The 18,530-nt window shown below is 34.6% G+C and overlaps 1 protein-coding gene across 3 annotated transcripts in view; it reads left to right on the forward strand.

The window, feature by feature from the left end:
* LOC149806805 (stimulated by retinoic acid gene 6 protein-like) overlaps positions 1–18,219 on the forward strand; it is a 40,434-nt gene extending 22,215 nt beyond the window's left edge. For 2 of the 3 annotated variants that reach the window (XM_089957897.1, XM_089957906.1), the window contains 6 exons: positions 3,538–3,586; positions 4,944–5,061; positions 6,363–6,479; positions 14,145–14,308; positions 15,109–15,297; positions 16,305–18,219. In XM_089957897.1, coding sequence (XP_089814023.1) covers positions 3,538–3,586; positions 4,944–5,061; positions 6,363–6,479; positions 14,145–14,308; positions 15,109–15,297; positions 16,305–16,546 — 879 coding nt within the window. In that variant the 3' untranslated portion in view covers positions 16,547–18,219. The remainder of the gene's footprint in view (positions 1–3,537; positions 3,587–4,943; positions 5,062–6,362; positions 6,480–14,144; positions 14,309–15,108; positions 15,298–16,304) is intronic. The other variant, XM_089957916.1, reaches the window with a different exon arrangement.
* The last annotated feature ends 311 nt before the right edge of the window (positions 18,220–18,530 follow it).

Raw genomic sequence — 18,530 nt, forward strand, 5'->3', positions numbered from 1 at the left:
AATATATCCTTACTTTCTTGAGATCTGAATTATTGTCTTTGACACTTTTGAAAATCGACAAATACAGCATTTATGCATCCAGGAATATAATAGTTGGCCACTGTTTGGAATCTGTATTATGCGTTGCGTGCATACATTTTTGAAACAGTGATGCTTCCAGCGGAGATCACACAAATGTGGGCTATCCCACATTGATGCAGTACAAACTAACACTACCCTAAACAGACTTGTAATGTTTTATAAAGTGGTTGAAAGAATGGCACCGGCTATACAATACTTTCGTTTTTAAACTTTTAAAACGAAAAATGTATTATTACTTCAAAATAGTTTCGAGATTTTAAGGTAGCAATATTGTAGAAAAGCCAATTGCCATAATAAATGTTCTGGTCACAGCGCCAAACACAAACCGGGCTATTTGGATCTCGATTTCAGCTTCGTTTAGAATTGTCACAAAAATCTTTTGTTGCTTGAGCTGATGTTCAAAATTTCTCTGTTTCACTATTACCTCGGAAAATTAGGAACAAGTACGGTTAGGCATTTTCGAGGATTCTTGCAATCAACCTTCGATTGAAGTTGTGTTTATAGAGAAGAAACAACACTAGATGAGATGAGGCCGTAAATGAAATGCACGAAGACCACATACCGAATTTGTATACGATTTCACTTGTACAATACAAAGTGAAACTGATAAAGGTAACTAAAGACTGAATGCAACATAGAACCATTAATGTTTACGGTCCACCACTGAATTAGTAAATTAATTCCTACTTTCGAGTCTATTGGTTATGAAATGTCTTCTAAGCAGTCTAGAAGTATATAGCATGGAAAATGTAATGAGTCACGAATTAAATACAAGTACTTAACCTATTTTAGTAAAGCATAAATGTAAGTTACAGTGTCCTTCTTTTGTGTTGCACAAGTATTGCTAAACAATTTGCATACCAGTATCATGTTACGTGCTGTTACTATAAACAAAACTCTGCACATTAATTTATGAACAGTTTCACCAAGTTGCTGGAGCACAAAATATATGTAATATAGACCTGTATCTACAGTAAGAGTGTTGAACATAACTTTATATCAACATCCAACCTCTCATCTGTTTTAATGATGCAACGTAGTGAAGCAACATATAATGCATTTTTCTTGAGACATTAATTTTGCTATTCTTGAGAAATAAAATCGTCTAGATTCTCAGTTGAGGTGAAATGAAAAGGGGGAGATCTTCTCAAATTACGTTCATATATTCATGTGCTTTGCCAAGAGAGCACACTTGATATTAATTCTTGTCTACGATGACGATGCGTCAAACTTCTGTACAGCAATGTGAACAATTATATAATTTGTATTTGTATGGGTTGAGATTATAACTTTGTATAAGGGGGGTGGAGTCAGCCCAAATAAGAGAAATTACTGATGTCTATTCATTCGACCTCGTCTTGTTTATGGGCCTAATAATAGGCCCGTCATTTCAAAACGCTTTAAATTGAAAGGATTCAAATAATTTGCACCGTAGATGGTATCGATTGAAATATTTTGATTGCAAAAACTAATATAGTAAGTTTGCTAATATGTGAACATAAAGACATATACGTTTTAAATTTTCACACGGAATACGTTTGAATAGAATCGATTATGGTTACATATAGTGACAAATGATATTTATATAGCAACGTGTATATTGACATGTTCTTATATGGTAAGTAGAGCTTTTACATGCGATATGCAAGCACCTGATAATTGAAATTGTACATTCTAATGAGCTGCAGTTCAGTCTAGATATTAAACGAGATGTGTCCTCTTAGCAATCGATTACCATGCTAGCATTCATTCAAAACATTCTAGGTCCTAATTTTACAGGGAAAATTACTTTGTCTCCGCTTTCAACTTTCACGAGACTGTGCGCTTGCTTTTCCTCGTCAGTTGATATAAGTGCAAGATATTTGTCTTCTAACAACTTGGAGGATGTTCATATAAAATGTTCATTAGCGAAAACAAACTGAATGTGAATTGCCCAGAGTTATTCATACTTCTTAAAGATACAAAACCTGCCACAAATTCAGCAGAGACTAACTGGGAACATGTTTATATTGTCATGTATCTCATTATTTTACCGCATCAAAAGCTTTCAGTTACTATCCAGTGTGGTACTCTGTGATTAGAGATACATTTTATATCTGAAATCACTATACTATTTGAATCACTTCAATATTGCATGTCAACAAAGTACTCAGAAAAGTAAGCAATTTTTTCTAAATGCCCTGATACATTTTGAGAAGGATAGCATTTATGTAGAGAAACTAGCTACAATGAAGCTAAAATAGAAAATTCAATGTTTATTGCATATTTAACCTCATTGCTTTTTCATAGGATGACAAAGCTGTTGTGTGTGATTTTGACCTCTTCGGAAAGGTCACTCTTACGAACAAATCTGCTCATTTCATTCAGATGCAACTATTTCCAGAAAATGTTACTAGCGCATTGTTACCTTTGCATTTATCCTACTCATGCACAGGAAACTTAGGATAACGATTGCTAGGGTCAGCTTACAACTAATTAGCGGGATCTTTTTTTAAAATGTGGGAAAATTTGAAGGAATAAATAAGATAATTATTTCGTGACTAATCACAGGAATCATGTTATGTTGCGGTAATGCAGAAATTAATGTATGTTGCATCTCTTCTGCTAGATGCCACCAATGAAACCGTTGCTAAAATGTAAATATAAAATACATAAGATAGACATATAGAATTAACTTTTACTTCTTTTTCTGTACTGTGTCACTATTTTCATTTGCAAATTCAGTTCAGAATTCAGTCCACAGATCAGTGAGATCCAACGTTTCGCTATATTAAATACTAAGTTTTGCGCAAGAACTGATCTTGACTTCGGACACCGTTTTAAGTTGACCAAGTTGTAGCTGAGATTTATTCTCGGTCCACACGATGAAATATTGTTGGCAATAAGGCCGCCAATTGTATTTGCTCTTTATATGTGCTGAAGGATACGGTGTCTTTTCAGCTATTTGTACAACTGAAACAAAACCATGTTTCTGTCTGAGTAATTTGTCCGTTGGTTTTAGCGTTGTGACCACACGAATATGATCCAACTAATATATTATGAACCAATATTCCTTTTTGCATGGGTAAAGAATTTTTGGCTGAACCAGACAGGAAGTAAATTTTCAATAGTTTAATTCTACTTTAAACTCTTCTTCTATTATTTATAACCAGGAAAATATGGTTTCTTAATTCATTCAGAGGTGGTCTAATCTTTTTGGAGCTTTACACGCGGCTTGTTACCATGATTCCCTACTGCCTACTTTCCAGTAACAGAGAGTAAGGATTAACTTTCAGCTAATCGATGAAGCTACACGATGCGATCAAGATGGCAAAATCATCCGACCAATTACTAATGTTAAACATGTTCCTGATTACAGAAGAGAAAAGCAATTATGTTTGAAAAATATTTTCTTTGATCGAAATGCCAAAACACACCTCTGATGGTAGTTAAAAACACCTTTCCTTTATCTTACAGATTCGAAGCACACAGTACATGGGGAACCAAATCATTGGAATGATATATGGTACAGAAACAAAACTAACATCTACAGCAACGACTCTTATTAACAATCTTCAAGGAAATACAATTATTTCATTTTTTTATTACGTTCTTGTATTTACGATAAAAGGAATACACCTTCATGACTGTTTTTATTAATACACTGACTTTCGCTTCTTACATCTGACACATTTGGTATTTAAATATATTATGCATGCCTTTATGCGGACGATATTTATCATCTTCGCAATTTTGACAAGTGTTTGCATCATTACGGCTTGTGCTAGTGAATAACTTAATTGTGTTGCTTTAATTTGTATACTTATTTTCACTCTGAGACAAACTTATGACCAGTCTTAGGAAAATCAAGAGATGTTTGGTTGAAAGTACCAAATCATAAAATATACTAATGTTAATCGATGTTACAGCGCTCATTATCATGGTAATAATGTATGATTAATTGGATTAAAGAAAGGGATGAGTGCTTAGTAGATTAGTGCTGAACATTCTTCTTAAAGATCAGATTACAAAATTGATAATGATTCTTAAGCCATTAGGATCGATGCCAGTTCTAGGATTGTGCATACAAGTAAGATGTCACACAATTATTGTACGTAATTTTATGCTTACCGTCTGATAATGTGCTTTTTCATAAACTCGACAATCTTCGGAAACTCGATATGCAAAAACAAGGGTTCAACTGAAATATCAGAAATATATGAATACTATATTGAATGGAATACCAGAATACGCATAATAAATTTATTCACGCTTTATGTTTTTGCGTCTCGATATGACCCACAAGCTTTAAAGAAGTTGAATTTTCTAATGCTTTCACAATTATTAGCTCTTCAAAGACGCTAAATTCAACATCAAGAAGGTTCTTCATTGTCGCTGTTGCTGCCTAGTCGTCGGTTTTAATTAAAGTAGTTCCTTTAGAATACACTTGTTCATATGCTACTTGGCGACCCCAGTGTATGCCATTAACTATTATATTAACTTTTCTCCTATTTTAAATCGATGGAACTATGTTTTCTTAAAAGTATTTGTATGCCTCAAAATATTACATCATAGCATTTGCATCAAACACTTGGAAGGACTCTACTAAAGTAACATAACTTGTAGGTATGCACTATCCAGAGTGACACAGCTTGGACTAATGTAATAAACGTAATCTAAAACCATTAGGTTTAAAATATTCTGATACTCATTGTATTTTAAAAAAGACAATACGACGACCAGTTCGTTATTATTAAACTACTTCCATTTTTGTTTATGAACAGTTTACAATTGCGTAGTTTTAGAATCGTTTATAGCTATCATTCTCTTTTGCTTGATCAGATACCCCCAATATTATTTATTCTTTTTACTTTTCTTTCCAGGAACAATCATTTGCTTCTTTTGCCTGTTTGTGCCGTTAACTCTATTGTGCTTAGTATTCAGACGTGTAGAAGTATCTGATAAAGTTCCGCAGTTATTGCAACAGTTTCAAATTTTAGTGTAAGTACTATTTCAGTAATTTAATCATATATAGTGCAAAACGCATATTCACTGAACAGTGCAGTCTATGTACAATATAGACATTATTTAAAATCTAGTATACACGTCTAATATGTCATCAAACGAATCGTTCAGCCAACCACTACAAAATAGTCTTTGAATAGTAAAGTGATTTTATATTCTGGCGCAAAAGCTTTGGGTATTAGAAGTAGGTATTACTTTTGTCACGTACAGTTTAGACGTTTGTCGTAAATTCATCCTTTTACAAAAAGATTTCGTTTTAAAAACAAATATACACAAAATACACATGCTACCTTTTTTTCCCTAATTGTCACATATTTTACACATTTTTCGCTAAAGTTTACCTTATTTGTTACGGCATTAAACGTAAATCCAGAACAAATTTCATAACATTCCAGTTTTATCAGTATTTTCAAACGTTCGCTTTTGTCTATTTAATGTTTTAAATTTAGTAATATGTATTTTGAAAATTCTTTTTTTAATTTTTAAAACAAAATATACTATTTCTGACATAAAAAGTTTAAAATTTTAAAAATCTAGTTTATAGTGTTAACAATCTTGAGAGCTTAATGAACTTTAAAATTGAAATTTGCTCATAAAACCCTTTAATGTCTTTGCCTATAATAACTACATCATTATTCTCATTTTAAAGTTTTGAACTTTATAATTAGTAAAATATAACCTTTTGACAATATAAGAGTTTGATAAACGTTCATTTAATGGATTTTTGTTTACTTTATTCTCAAAATACATCCGCGATGGAAAAGTAGTAACAAACCTGAAGAAAAGATAAAAACAAACAGATCTAATATGCTTTCGTTAGAGGAACGAGCCTAAACTGCAGGAGAGAAATTAATACCATGACGAAGAAGCCTAAGAGTCATACAGGAAAGTATGACACTTGTAATTCTGAACTTTCTTAAACTCAGTATGCTTAAGATTACTAGATTTCTATTTGCTTGAAGTATAACATATGGAAGCTGGCATTCCCTGGGGTGGCTGGTAATATGAATTCGTTCTCATCGACAGAAGATAAGAAACATCTCAAATGAAGAAAGCGTCTGGCTTCAGTGTAAATCGCGTTAACATTGACACATTAATGATGAGATAAGGGACAAATAGAAATAGTCATTTAGACCAAAACTTATACACTGTTTTAAGTTTCGAATTTTGAGAAAAGATTTTAGTATATGAACGGGGAGGCTCCTGTAGAACTAGTGGATTTACGGCTTGCACAAAATACATTATCTGCATTCTTTTATTGTACGATTCCTCTTTAGGTACCCAATCAGTGTGTTCATCATTTTCCGCTTGCAAATCTTCATCGTGGGAAAGTTCTTGTTACAAGAGAGATTAAACCCGACTGACCAACAGAGGCCGCTTGCTATAGATAACAGGTGCATCATTATTTTATTCATTATTATTATTATTATTATTATTATTATTGCATACTCCTTCATAAAATTTAGGGTATTATGTTATAAGCATCTATTTTCTTCTTCTAACAATCTTGAAATCAAAATTAGGATAAACACAAACAGCTGCTATGCGGTGAACTGTTTCTGAATAAAACCCCATAAAATGAGTTCCAAGTATTAAATAAATGGAATATCCTATGTGTTTGGGAAATATGTTGGCCGAAAACTCAACAAGAAGCTTTGGGATATCCAACCCGCCTTCGTAAAGTGGCACACTTCAAATGGAAGAAAACACGGAGATGAGGTGGTATTGTACCGTATATTACACTCTTACTTCACCCAGACATGACTCCTGAAGGGTGAATCTCAACTAAAGTGTACACTATCCACGTGTCGACTAACATAAGAAAATGTTCTCTCTACTGCATAATTTTACCCTATGTGACAGAATTTTTTTTTATATATGACTTCAATTAAGAACTTTTTCCAACCAGAGTAACTCTGTTTTCAAAGAATTCCGCTGATTTAGCAATCTTTATTAACTTTTGAGCATTTTATTGACTTTTAATTTCATATTTTATTTAATATATTTGTTCAAACTTAGTGACGTCAATGTCTTTTATCCTTTACCTTGTCGAACTGCTATCCTGCAAGGTAGTTCCTACATTGTTATCGTTAGCGCCATGACCAAGTGCTTGCTGAGATTCCCGCCAGTATAGATATAGCAAAGGAGAAAGAAACAGCAAGTGAAATGTGGTCCAAATATCATCAGATCTTTTATAAAAACGGTGTGAGATATAAAACCAAAATACTGAAGCAACAGGCATTTTCACAACAGCGAAGGATTTGTAAATTGATGCAAATATACAATGACAGCTGATAATTCCAACTGACGTGTGTAACAGCAACTTCAGAACTGATATTGTACTGTGGTCAGGAGGTCTCAAACATGTAATTTTGGTAGAATTGATAGTGCCATATGAAGCTAGAATAGAGGAAAGGAAGCTGGTCAAGTATAAGCCACTTATCCATGAGTGTCAGCACAATGGGACGGAAGGCCTGAAATCTAGTAGTGGAAATAAGGTGCCGTGCCTTTGCATCACATACCTTTTGGCGTGCCATGGGCGTCATCGGTATTACAGGAGCTAGACGAACCAAATTAGTCTCCAATGTTTGAAAACTGGTCAGCGAAATCTCAAACTGGTTTTAGGGGAAGAGAAAGGAGCAATCGAAATACTAGCCGGTTCCGGGCTAAGTCTGATCAAATCAATCGGAGCACCCCTGGCTAGTGTTATAGGCCAGCCCCGAAACGGTCTGTCAGACGTAATTTCATGTTCATTTGGAAGTGTTTATCTTGGTAATTTCTCTCTTTCTGTATTATATATATATATATATATATATATATATATATATATATATATATATATATATATATATATATATATATATATATATATATATATAAACTCCCAGTTTGTTATTTTTTGAAAAATGTTGTCCTTTAGAGAGCATGGAGATAACCAGAGGTACACCTGCTGGTGACGAGCAGTCACTGAGCGAGCAAATTGTTGTTCCTAAGTCATATCAACATTCATAGTCTAGCCAATAAAACACCCTTGGCTGGTCATATAGGAGTCAATAAGACTTATCACAAGATCTTAAATCAATTGTATTGGCGAAAATTAAGGGTGAAATTTGTAAGTACTGTAGATATTGTTACACTTGTCAATCCGAAGATACTTTAGACGTATCTTCACCCTATTACTGCATTTAAAGAACCATTTAGCAGACTGATAGTAGAGTGAGGTCGTCAAGGCAACCAGTACTTGTTGACCATTATGTGTGTGCCCACAAGATTTCCAGAGTCAATTCCTTTGAGGAATGTTAAGACTAAAACCATAGCAAACATGTTACACTCTTTGGCCTTCCCAAATCTGTTCAATCTGATCAAGGACCAAATTGAATGCCTGGAATTGTGCAACATGTTAAGGAGGAATTATGGATCAAACAATCGAAATCTTCTGGATAACACCATGAGCATTATGGGGCTATATATGTTCATCGTGTGTCTTTGATGTTAATTTTATTATAATCTTTCCAGGTGGGAGGTATGCAAAGGATTTTGGAAAATCTAATCACGAACTGTTCCGTCAAAGAATTTCAGCGGCGTTTACATCTGCAATTTATACTCGGGTGGCACGTCTGGAATCTTTTCAAATGCCTCTCTATCGTTTACGTTAAGTACACGCATGCCTATTGCGAGCACGCCAACGACTTCACAGGAGATATTTTCATGCTCATTTATTACATCAATGGTAGACATTTTATATAATTGTAATGATTGTTAAATTGGCGCATCCAAACCCGCACGATATTGTCCTCCAAAATTGCAAGTTTCGTTCAAGTCAATGGTGGACAACTATATGGATCCTAAACATGCCACGAAATTCATTCAAATCCAATGAATGTTTGCAAGACCTTATACGTCAACACCATGAAATATAATTATCATATTACAGTTGTCACGGATCGCTTTAGAAACATTTGTGTATCGTTCAGCGACAAATATTACGTCCTTATTTTTGTGTCGACGTCGTGACTTATTTGATCATACACCACGTCGTCTTACACTACAATGTTGTTTTCCTTTCTATCCAAATCGTCAATGGTAGGTGCTTTATCGGTAATAGAAAAGAAAGAGATGGACGCTTATATTATTGTTGATGGCCCTTTCCCTCTCAACGATTTTTAAAGACCTTTTAGAACATCATAACACGGTTGATCATCAGCCGCACAATCACATACATCCGATCCCACTTCAACCAGCGTACAATCGTATTCAACTATAGTTGTGTCCCAGTCCAGTGGGGTCAATACTTAGCTCACGAACTGACTTTGGAAATATATTATCATACGTGGACGGTGTAGATGTTGCGTAATGCCATTGAATACTACAGTATATAATACAATCATGACTTCATTTTGTATATTATGTCCCACAATAGCAAGTACTGCAAATCCCACTCGAGCTCAAACACGTAATGGATGAGCAGCGATTTCTGAAATTTGTGTTCGATGTGGGCCAAATAATTTCAGTCATTAAAACAAAATGAGGTCGGTAATATCATGACTTCATTAAGAAATCTACCAGAAGCACCTTGGTGCAAAGATCTCGGTGAAAAACACATCCCGGGATAGAAGTACTGTGGGTCTGGTAGATAGAAAAATCTACTACTTGATTCTAACAAACAATCAAACCATGGTGAAGCACATATAAACTGTGTTGAGTCTGCGTGTTAACAACATGATATTGCATACCAAGTATCAAAATATATCTGCACACGTCAGCGTGCCAATATGGATCTCCTTCATGTCTAAAATGTTATTGCGAAACCAGGTGCTGGAGAACGAATCGAAAGAAAAATCATCAAAGAGAGAAATGTGAAAGACAAGATTGCATAAGGCGGCTCTGTCTCCCTTGGACAAACTTCAACTCATTAAAAGTAAAATATGTTAATCCAAAAATGATGGATACAAAATAACCAGAGATTATCAAAAACATACTACATTCCGCGTGGATATTGGAGAGGTAAAGCCGCAAAGGAAGCGTTAGCAAGCGCGGCTAAGGCAACTCATGGAATTGCTCCAGCATGGTTGGCCAAACAAACGCTGTGGCAAATCTACCTACCAGTGCCAAGAAAGATTTCACGTTGTTGGTTTGATGTACAAATACCAAATGAAGTTCATTAGGCTAGTCTATTGTTTCTTGCACCTAACCGTGCATATGATCCACAGGGTCGATAGCACATTTACAAGTACGCGCTAACCACTGTCGATATTGCCAGCAAATGCAAAGAAGCTGAGCCGTTAACGTCAGTAGATTCTGCAAGCAAAGCGGATACACTCGAACATGTCTATGAGCGTTTACCATTAACACCGCAACGATTGCTGGAAGTGGATCCTGGTAAAGAATTTATCGGATTTTGTTGCTCTGCTGTTTCCTGGTTAAATTAAACAAAAAATTCTCTTTCGAATAATCGCTGTTATCAAATTAATTTGCTAAACTTGATTCAGTTATGTTTGCGTACATGTTATTGGTGGTGATATGCATCAGCAGTGAATTAGTCTCGGTGTAGGGTATCTTGACACAATCAAGGCAAAACTATTTGATCTTGTTTAATTGAAATCAACATTAGCAGCTTCGACAAATCACGGACGATTCATCGTAAATAGGTTTTATCAGCATCAGTTGTGTTTGGTTTCGCTGAGATCAGCAACAATCACACCATTAAAGCTCTTCCGAGATTTAAAAGGCTGGGAAAGTGGTAAGCTTTAGAAGCTTATCTTGTTCACTATCACGGACAAGGTTGACTCAAATCCGTTTGCGCATATTATTGTTTTTCCCGCATCTGGGATTGTTCATCAGTTTAATTAAACCTTTTTTTAAACTCATTCAAGGCCTTAGTTCTCAGATCCGTATTCATTATGATATAAGAGGCTTTAAGGCCTGCTGGCATAACCCAAGCACTAGATATATCATGGTTATAGCCGTTCCAAGTCGCCAATACAACTACAGATTTCTCACTTGTAGTATATAATTGTATTTCGTCCGAAGACTTGAAACAAGGTTGGTACAGTCAGTAAATTTACCGCCAGATTCATTTACGATTGCACACTGATACGGAGACAACCACGTACCAGGCAGCGGAAATGCTTCTGGCGATAACAGATAATCTTTGTTTACATCATAAAAATATTCCAGACATCCTAGATCACCTCCAAAGAAATATATGTGGTCGCTGTTGTTGTTGTATTCGCCTACGTGTGTGAGAAGATTACGTGGGATCAATACACTGAAATTCCCCAAGAAACGGATTTTTCATTGCTCAGTCATAACGGTTGTTGGAATAATGATACATGATGTAACTGTTATGAGCGGTTGGGTCATACCGTCCAGGTTTTGTTTGCCGGAGGATATATGTGATTTCCCATATCAAGCCCTCCACAAAGTGAGCTCTCAACAAATATATATGAGTCATTACCTCGATTTTCGTTTTATGACAAAAACGCTTCCCAAGCCATTCCAGCGAATGAAATATAATGGGCGAGATCGATAATGTTCACGTGCATGGTAGTGTCACAAACGTGTTCAGACACATTACCGAGGAAGAACAGATATGTGCGCAGCTACAGATCGTGATAGTCACAAGGTTTTGCATTCGAATATAGACCAAACTTGTTTGCGTGCTCGTAGTCGTTGGCGGAACCACCTTCACGTGCCAGCGACGATTAACAGTCTTTGCTATTGACAACTGAGTTCCGGCAAACTTGTCCCAACCCAATCTGTCATTTATTCATATATATATATATATATATATATATATATATATATATATATATATATATATATATATATATATATATATATATATATATATACACCATTTCTCATGAACGGGTCAGTGTTAGTGGTACAACACAGACGGACAATTTTGAGTTTTCAGAAACTATTTCGAATCGTTAAACTATAATTGTTCAAGCCGAAACGTCATGCATTTTTCTATGTTGCTTGCAATAATCCGTATTGGTGCCGTTGACGCCAATGCTTCTGCCTATATTATTAGGTGAAAATCATATGCATGCAGGTCTTGAAACATTACAGGAAATTTGTCAAAAATAAGTTTACCCATGTGCTGCCGGTCGACACTTTTTTTTTACATTATTACTGACTCTGGCGTTCGTATGTAACTGGATCCATGAACTGGATGATATGGAGATATATGTGTTTTAAACCTGCATTGGTGTACTTTTCCAAGGTTTCAAGAATCTTTCAATGCCTTTATCGATTTCATCAATGATGGCGCTGTTGTAGCTACTATTCAGGATTGTACTAGGACCGATGTGAATACACGGTGTAGTGGTTTTATAACCATCTCGATCACGACTTAGCTCAGTATCCAAATGCGTATTACGGAAAAAATCTGTTTTAACTCTGGAGTGGCCATATCGTTTTAACACCGATGTAATTATAGGAATCATAACTGTTGACGTTTATCGAATGTCTTCACTATGGTTGTATGTATGTATATTGAAGAATATTAGTACCTCTGCACTTTCATGACTTGGAATTCATTCATATCACTCTATTTTTTTGGACTTGTGATAGAATATATAGGATATTTTGGATTTTATTCACAATACTGTAAGTTCCCCATAAAGTTGTATTTAATAACTTAATAATTACATGTTTTGCTTTTCTTTTTACAAATACTTCTTTGTTTTACTTCTTTTTGTTACTTAGTTTTAAGACCATAGATTTGTAACAAAATGATGCTTTGAAAGTGCTACTCAGAAGGAAGCCATTACATACATACATGCATACATACATACATACACACACACACATGCATACATGCATACAATACATACATCTATACATACATACATACATACATACATACATATATGCATACATACATACATACATACATACATACATACATACATATATGCATACATACATACATACATACATACATACATGCACACACACCCATGTTCACGTACATACATATCCACACAAAAACACAAACAAACATATACATAAATACATTCACGTATGTTGCAAGTAAAATGCAATATAGGTGAAAGCATGGTATCGAGACGCTAGATGTTTACCGAGTTCTAATTCCCCAGATTTAGCTCAAAAGATTTTGTTTCAAACCATAACAAAGCCCATTGCAGTATTTAAAAAGCAATATGTAGCTTTTATGTGGACTGATTAAAATTAGAAAGACAATATTTTTATTTTTTGTTCACTAAATTTTTTACTTTTCTAATGCTTCAAAAATGTCCTTTTACATACACGAGTACGTAACGGGTAAATTTCCAAAGAGATAATAGCGTTTGTAGACTGAGAGAACGATTTTCAATTACCTTAATAGCATGGTTGGATCAAGAATTGAGGACAATAACGTTTGTAAACTGAGCTAAAGACTTGCAATTACCGTAATAGCATGGTTGTATCAAGAACTGAAGACAATAACGTTTGTAAGTTGAGATAACGACTTTAAATAACTTTAATATCATGGTTGATTCAAGAATTGAGGACAATAGCGTTTGTAAACTAATAGAAGGACTTTCAATTACCTTAACAGAGTGGTTGTGTTAAGAATTGAGTAGTTCCCGGAAGTAGCTTCGAATTTTTAAAAAGTTCATGTTTAGAAACGTTTACATGGAATTGTGAATAAATGATTAAAACAAAAATGACGTAGGAATACCAACCAAATCACTCAAATTAATAATTCAATTATAATTCGGACCTGAATTCTTTCATCATCCTTAACGACAGTGAAGATAAATTTCAGTTAGTGATTACATTAAATCTAGTAATTTCTGACTGTTTTAATTCATGAAATATTTTGTGATCTCGACACGTTACAATATAAGAAAACGCAGAACATTGTTAAACCATTCTAACTCCCGTAGATTGATCTTTTCAACTCAGATGTAGGTTATTATAATAATTTCTTTGGTTGCATAGGGCGACCATAATACAGACTTTTTGTTTTCTATTATTGTTTTAAGCTTCGACTTCAGCTATGGAACTGATATCTACATGTAAATGTTTCTTCTGTCGTTTAGAAAAGCCCACGATTTATTCAAGTTCTTCATGCTGTTTGTCAATCTGGGTATTGGAGTTATTGTCTTCCTGAGACGCCTAATCAGCACCATAATCATAGGAATTTTGCTCGTACCCAGGATGGACAGATCCATGTTTCCAAAGGGATTTGAAAGTCACGATAAATGTAAGGAAAATTACGGATGATTGTTGTATGTATGTATGTACGTACGTACGTACGTGCGAACGTCCGTATGTATGTATGTATGCATATATGTATGCATGTATGTATGTATGCATGTATGCATGTATATGTATGTATATATTTATTTATATAAGTATGTATGTATGTATGCGTGTATGTATGCATGCATGTATGTTGTTGTCGTTGTTCTTGTTGTTGTTGTTGTTGTGGGGTTTAAAGCCAATTTTCAGCACATGATAGGCTATACATGGCGGCCAGTATTAATGGTGGAGGAAGAACTGTGGGAAAACCCCGGAAAGAACCACCGACCCACGAGAACCTACTAGCAAGCTTTCTCACATACCCACATTGGCTGAATCCTAGACTCGAACCTGCGCAGACAGAGGTGAGATGGCAGTGATCCGTAACGGAGAGATCTTTAGACCACTCGGCCACTCGGGGCCCCATGTATGTATGTATGTATGTACGTATGTATGCATGTATTTATGCATGTATTTATGTATGTATGTATGTATGCATGTATATGTCTGTATGTATATATTTATATATGTAAGTATGTATGTATGCGTGTATGGATGGATGTATGGATGGATGGATGCATGGCTGGATGGATGCATGGTTGGATAATAAAACATTAAAGGGAACTAAAAATTGTGCGTTCATTGTGAATTTTATGTCTGTAATTTTCCAGTATTTAATTTTTAAGCAGCTATTAGTATTTTGCACGTAACCTTAAATGACTTTTCATCGATGCATATAATACTTTTTCTTATATATTTAAGGTTATATGAATTATGTCGGCATGTTGATGGTGGACTTCACGCACAATAACCCCATAATGAGAGTGTTCTGTTCGATTCTTCTGAAGACTGCTGCAGAAAAGCACGATCAAAGGAGCAACGCGAACACAACCGTTCAAAACTTCAATTACAGTACACTTGGAGCGCAATCTTCTCAGCGACCATATCAAGGTATGCATTATATAACGATACTTAAATGTCTTTTCTTATATTCAACAGGCGCCTCATAAATAAAACAATGATAAACATTAATCACCAAACGCGGTACATTTCGAACTTGTTCCGGTACGTGTCTTTCTCCCGCCATGCTAACGCAACTCCTATCCAATGGATATTGGTTATTTAAGGAACTCAACGCCCTTCCCACCATAATTATTGCCAGACGGTTTTGGATTTGTCATCGTCACGTACAAGATGTTGAAGATGGACTCACAATGTTTCAACAACTTCAGTGCGTGTCTGTCATCATCGTCTTCTGTTTGTATGTAATCCCTTTTACCCCAGAAATACTGCAAAAATATTAGAGAAATTAAATTTTTTAATATTATGATACAATGCATAACGTTCGAAACATCACAGAAGCTTCTTTCCCTTTTACCTTTACGGCTCTTTAAGGGTAACAATCTTTAACTCCTTTAATGGTTCATTGAATTGTTTCGTTGTTTCTCTTTTTTTGTAGCCTTATCCATTAGTACACTGCACTTTTTAATATTCACACTCTTTCAAATATTACAGTAACATCAGATTTTCTTCATTTGAAATTTACTTCTGAAGGGGACATACTGTTAATTATTGCACATTCGTGATGTCTTAGAAGGAACGAGAGCCATTTATTCAAAAATTGGTAGGAAGTCGAACTGCTTTCTAAACCTTTCCGTTTCCAGGCAGTATTTATTATAGATAAACGTCCTGTATTCAATCAAAAGTACGGAAACTTCACTAAAGCTGTATCTCTAATTAAATCATATCGATGCAAATTCCTTTTGATCGTTCAGTCGATTCTGGTAACTACTTGTCGCAATAACTGTCGCAATAACTGACCGATCTAGTTAAACATCTGATTGTTAAATAGTTCTATCGAAGCAAAAATAAGAATTGTTTACACAAATCTGATCTTCTATTCTGATAATATATAATGTTCAAATGATCGATTATCAATTATGTTTTGTGGATACTAGGTCACTCAAGGCCAAGAAACAAATGGCTGGTTGCTTATACCTTAATGAAGAATCCTGCCATCATCGGAACGAGGAAGCATGCTCTGCCAGGCATAGTTCTAATAGAGGCATCAAACGGTCGTGCAGACGTCATTGACAGAGTTCAGCGAAGTATCGCGTCAACACTGTTTATATACATTGGAATGATGGTCGTTTTGATAACAATTGCGTTCCTTTATTTTGGCTTAAAAGCACTTATATAATTTTAATGTCACTATCATTGGACTCCATCACCATTGTTATATAAACTGCATGCGCTGTTATCAATGCGGATGTGATAAATATTGGAACCATTCCTATCGATGTCCGGATGATACTCCTGGATTATAGATGCAGAAATTCTGTCCTTCTAAGAAATTATTTTTATAAATTAGAGAGGCGTATGCTAAAATTGACTTCACATTATGAAATATCGGTTAATTCGTTAATAACGACTAATTGAAACTTCTTGCAAATATCAAAGTCAGCTAAATAATGACACGAAGAAGCTCGAAAAGGAAGAGGTAACTTTGTTTCATATTTTCATATATATTTGTTTAATTTAATCTATTCATTAGACATATCTGAAAAGCATCTGATCAGCAAGTGTATGGTATTGAGGATGACAATCTATCAAATTATGGTGAAATTATAATGTGAGTATTTAAATGTATTGTATTAATCATTACTATTCCAGCATAACCATAAAGTTGTATAATTACTTGGTACGTGTATTCAGATAATCAACTGATACAAGTTATTTGTAGTGACCAATATAGTGTTGACACATTTTTGCGTAAATCCGAATGAGAATGCACTCAAATTTTCCAATAAGATGATTGAATAAAAAGATATATTTCCTGCGTACAGTTGTTTTAAATATTTACCTTCGTGGACACCGTCTTGTTTTAAGAAAATGATTATCTCTTTCATGCATATCAGGCATCAGGTATATTTTTGGTCGAGAAAATGGCTGACACAGAGCGCTAAGAATCGTGATTGGCTAGCTGACAAATCTAATACCGTGTGACACATTCATTAATAAAAGGTATTGCTGTATTCAGTTCCAAAACATTGTAAATATTGTGGGATATATATTGTTTCATCTAAAAGTTTTGCACAAATGTCTTGTACTTTTGGAATGCATGTTTTAAATGGCAGGTTTCATTATGTTTTTTATAATCCGTTTGTACGCTTAGCTTGCACAACTCTGAGCATTGTATATTGCTTTTTCGTTGCTTTTCCAGTTGTATCATACTTACAAGTTCAACAATGGGAATCGTATTTTGGATATACAGCAGTATATAATTGAACCTATACATGACTAGTACAGGAAAGTGTACACTTGTTGCTCAGATTTGGCAGGACTTGGGTCCAGGTAGAACAGGAATTTACTTTTATTAAGTTGTAATATGCCATTATCACAGGATTGTAGTTAAGACTGTGTAACAAGGGTTGTAATGCTTGAAGTTTTCTTGGTTCATAAGGAGAAGGTATATTATGGCAATTGCATGAAAATACTCTGTAGATGACCATACTAACTCTAGGGGTATATCATTGATTATTGTGAATTTATTTGCCTCTATTTTAAACAAACGTTTGTGTGAATGAGATGCACGTAATTGCATTATTGACAAAGAATAACCTGGGTTTTGGTGCGAATATTCTAATAGAAATGACACAATTACTCTACAATCTGTCATATAGAAGCAGATTCCGAAAGAAGTCAAGAGGTTTGACTGGTAAAAACCTCTAATTGTGGATGGGTCTTGCTTCAAAATGTTTACATTGGGAACTTGGTTTAACCACTTTCAATTCAAATTTGCTCTAAATGTATAATTTACTATTAAATTTTGAGAAATATCTTTCCATACTAAAATCTTTTGTATATGTACAACCTCTTTCGTAACTCAAATGTTCGTGCTTATCAACTTTTAAAAGAGAATATATACATAAATATGTTACTAATTTATATCTTCTTTGTTATGTTTTTGTTATCATTGTATTTTGTTGCTTGTTACAGATGAGTATCATATAAAAATAATAAAGATCTTAAAGAAAAATATTTCGAAAAAGCTAGATATACTTATATATCTCATGAAAAGTGTTATGGCGTATGCCGACACAGAATCCTTAAAGAATCTTAACTCTTAACTCTTTACTTCTAAACTACTGACCTCTCAGAATTCATGGTGATGATGTATTAAT

Source organism: Sinohyriopsis cumingii, chromosome 1 (genome assembly GCF_028554795.1).
Source record: "Sinohyriopsis cumingii isolate HCF-2022 chromosome 1, ASM2855479v2, whole genome shotgun sequence".
NCBI lineage: Eukaryota > Metazoa > Mollusca > Bivalvia > Unionida > Unionidae > Sinohyriopsis > Sinohyriopsis cumingii.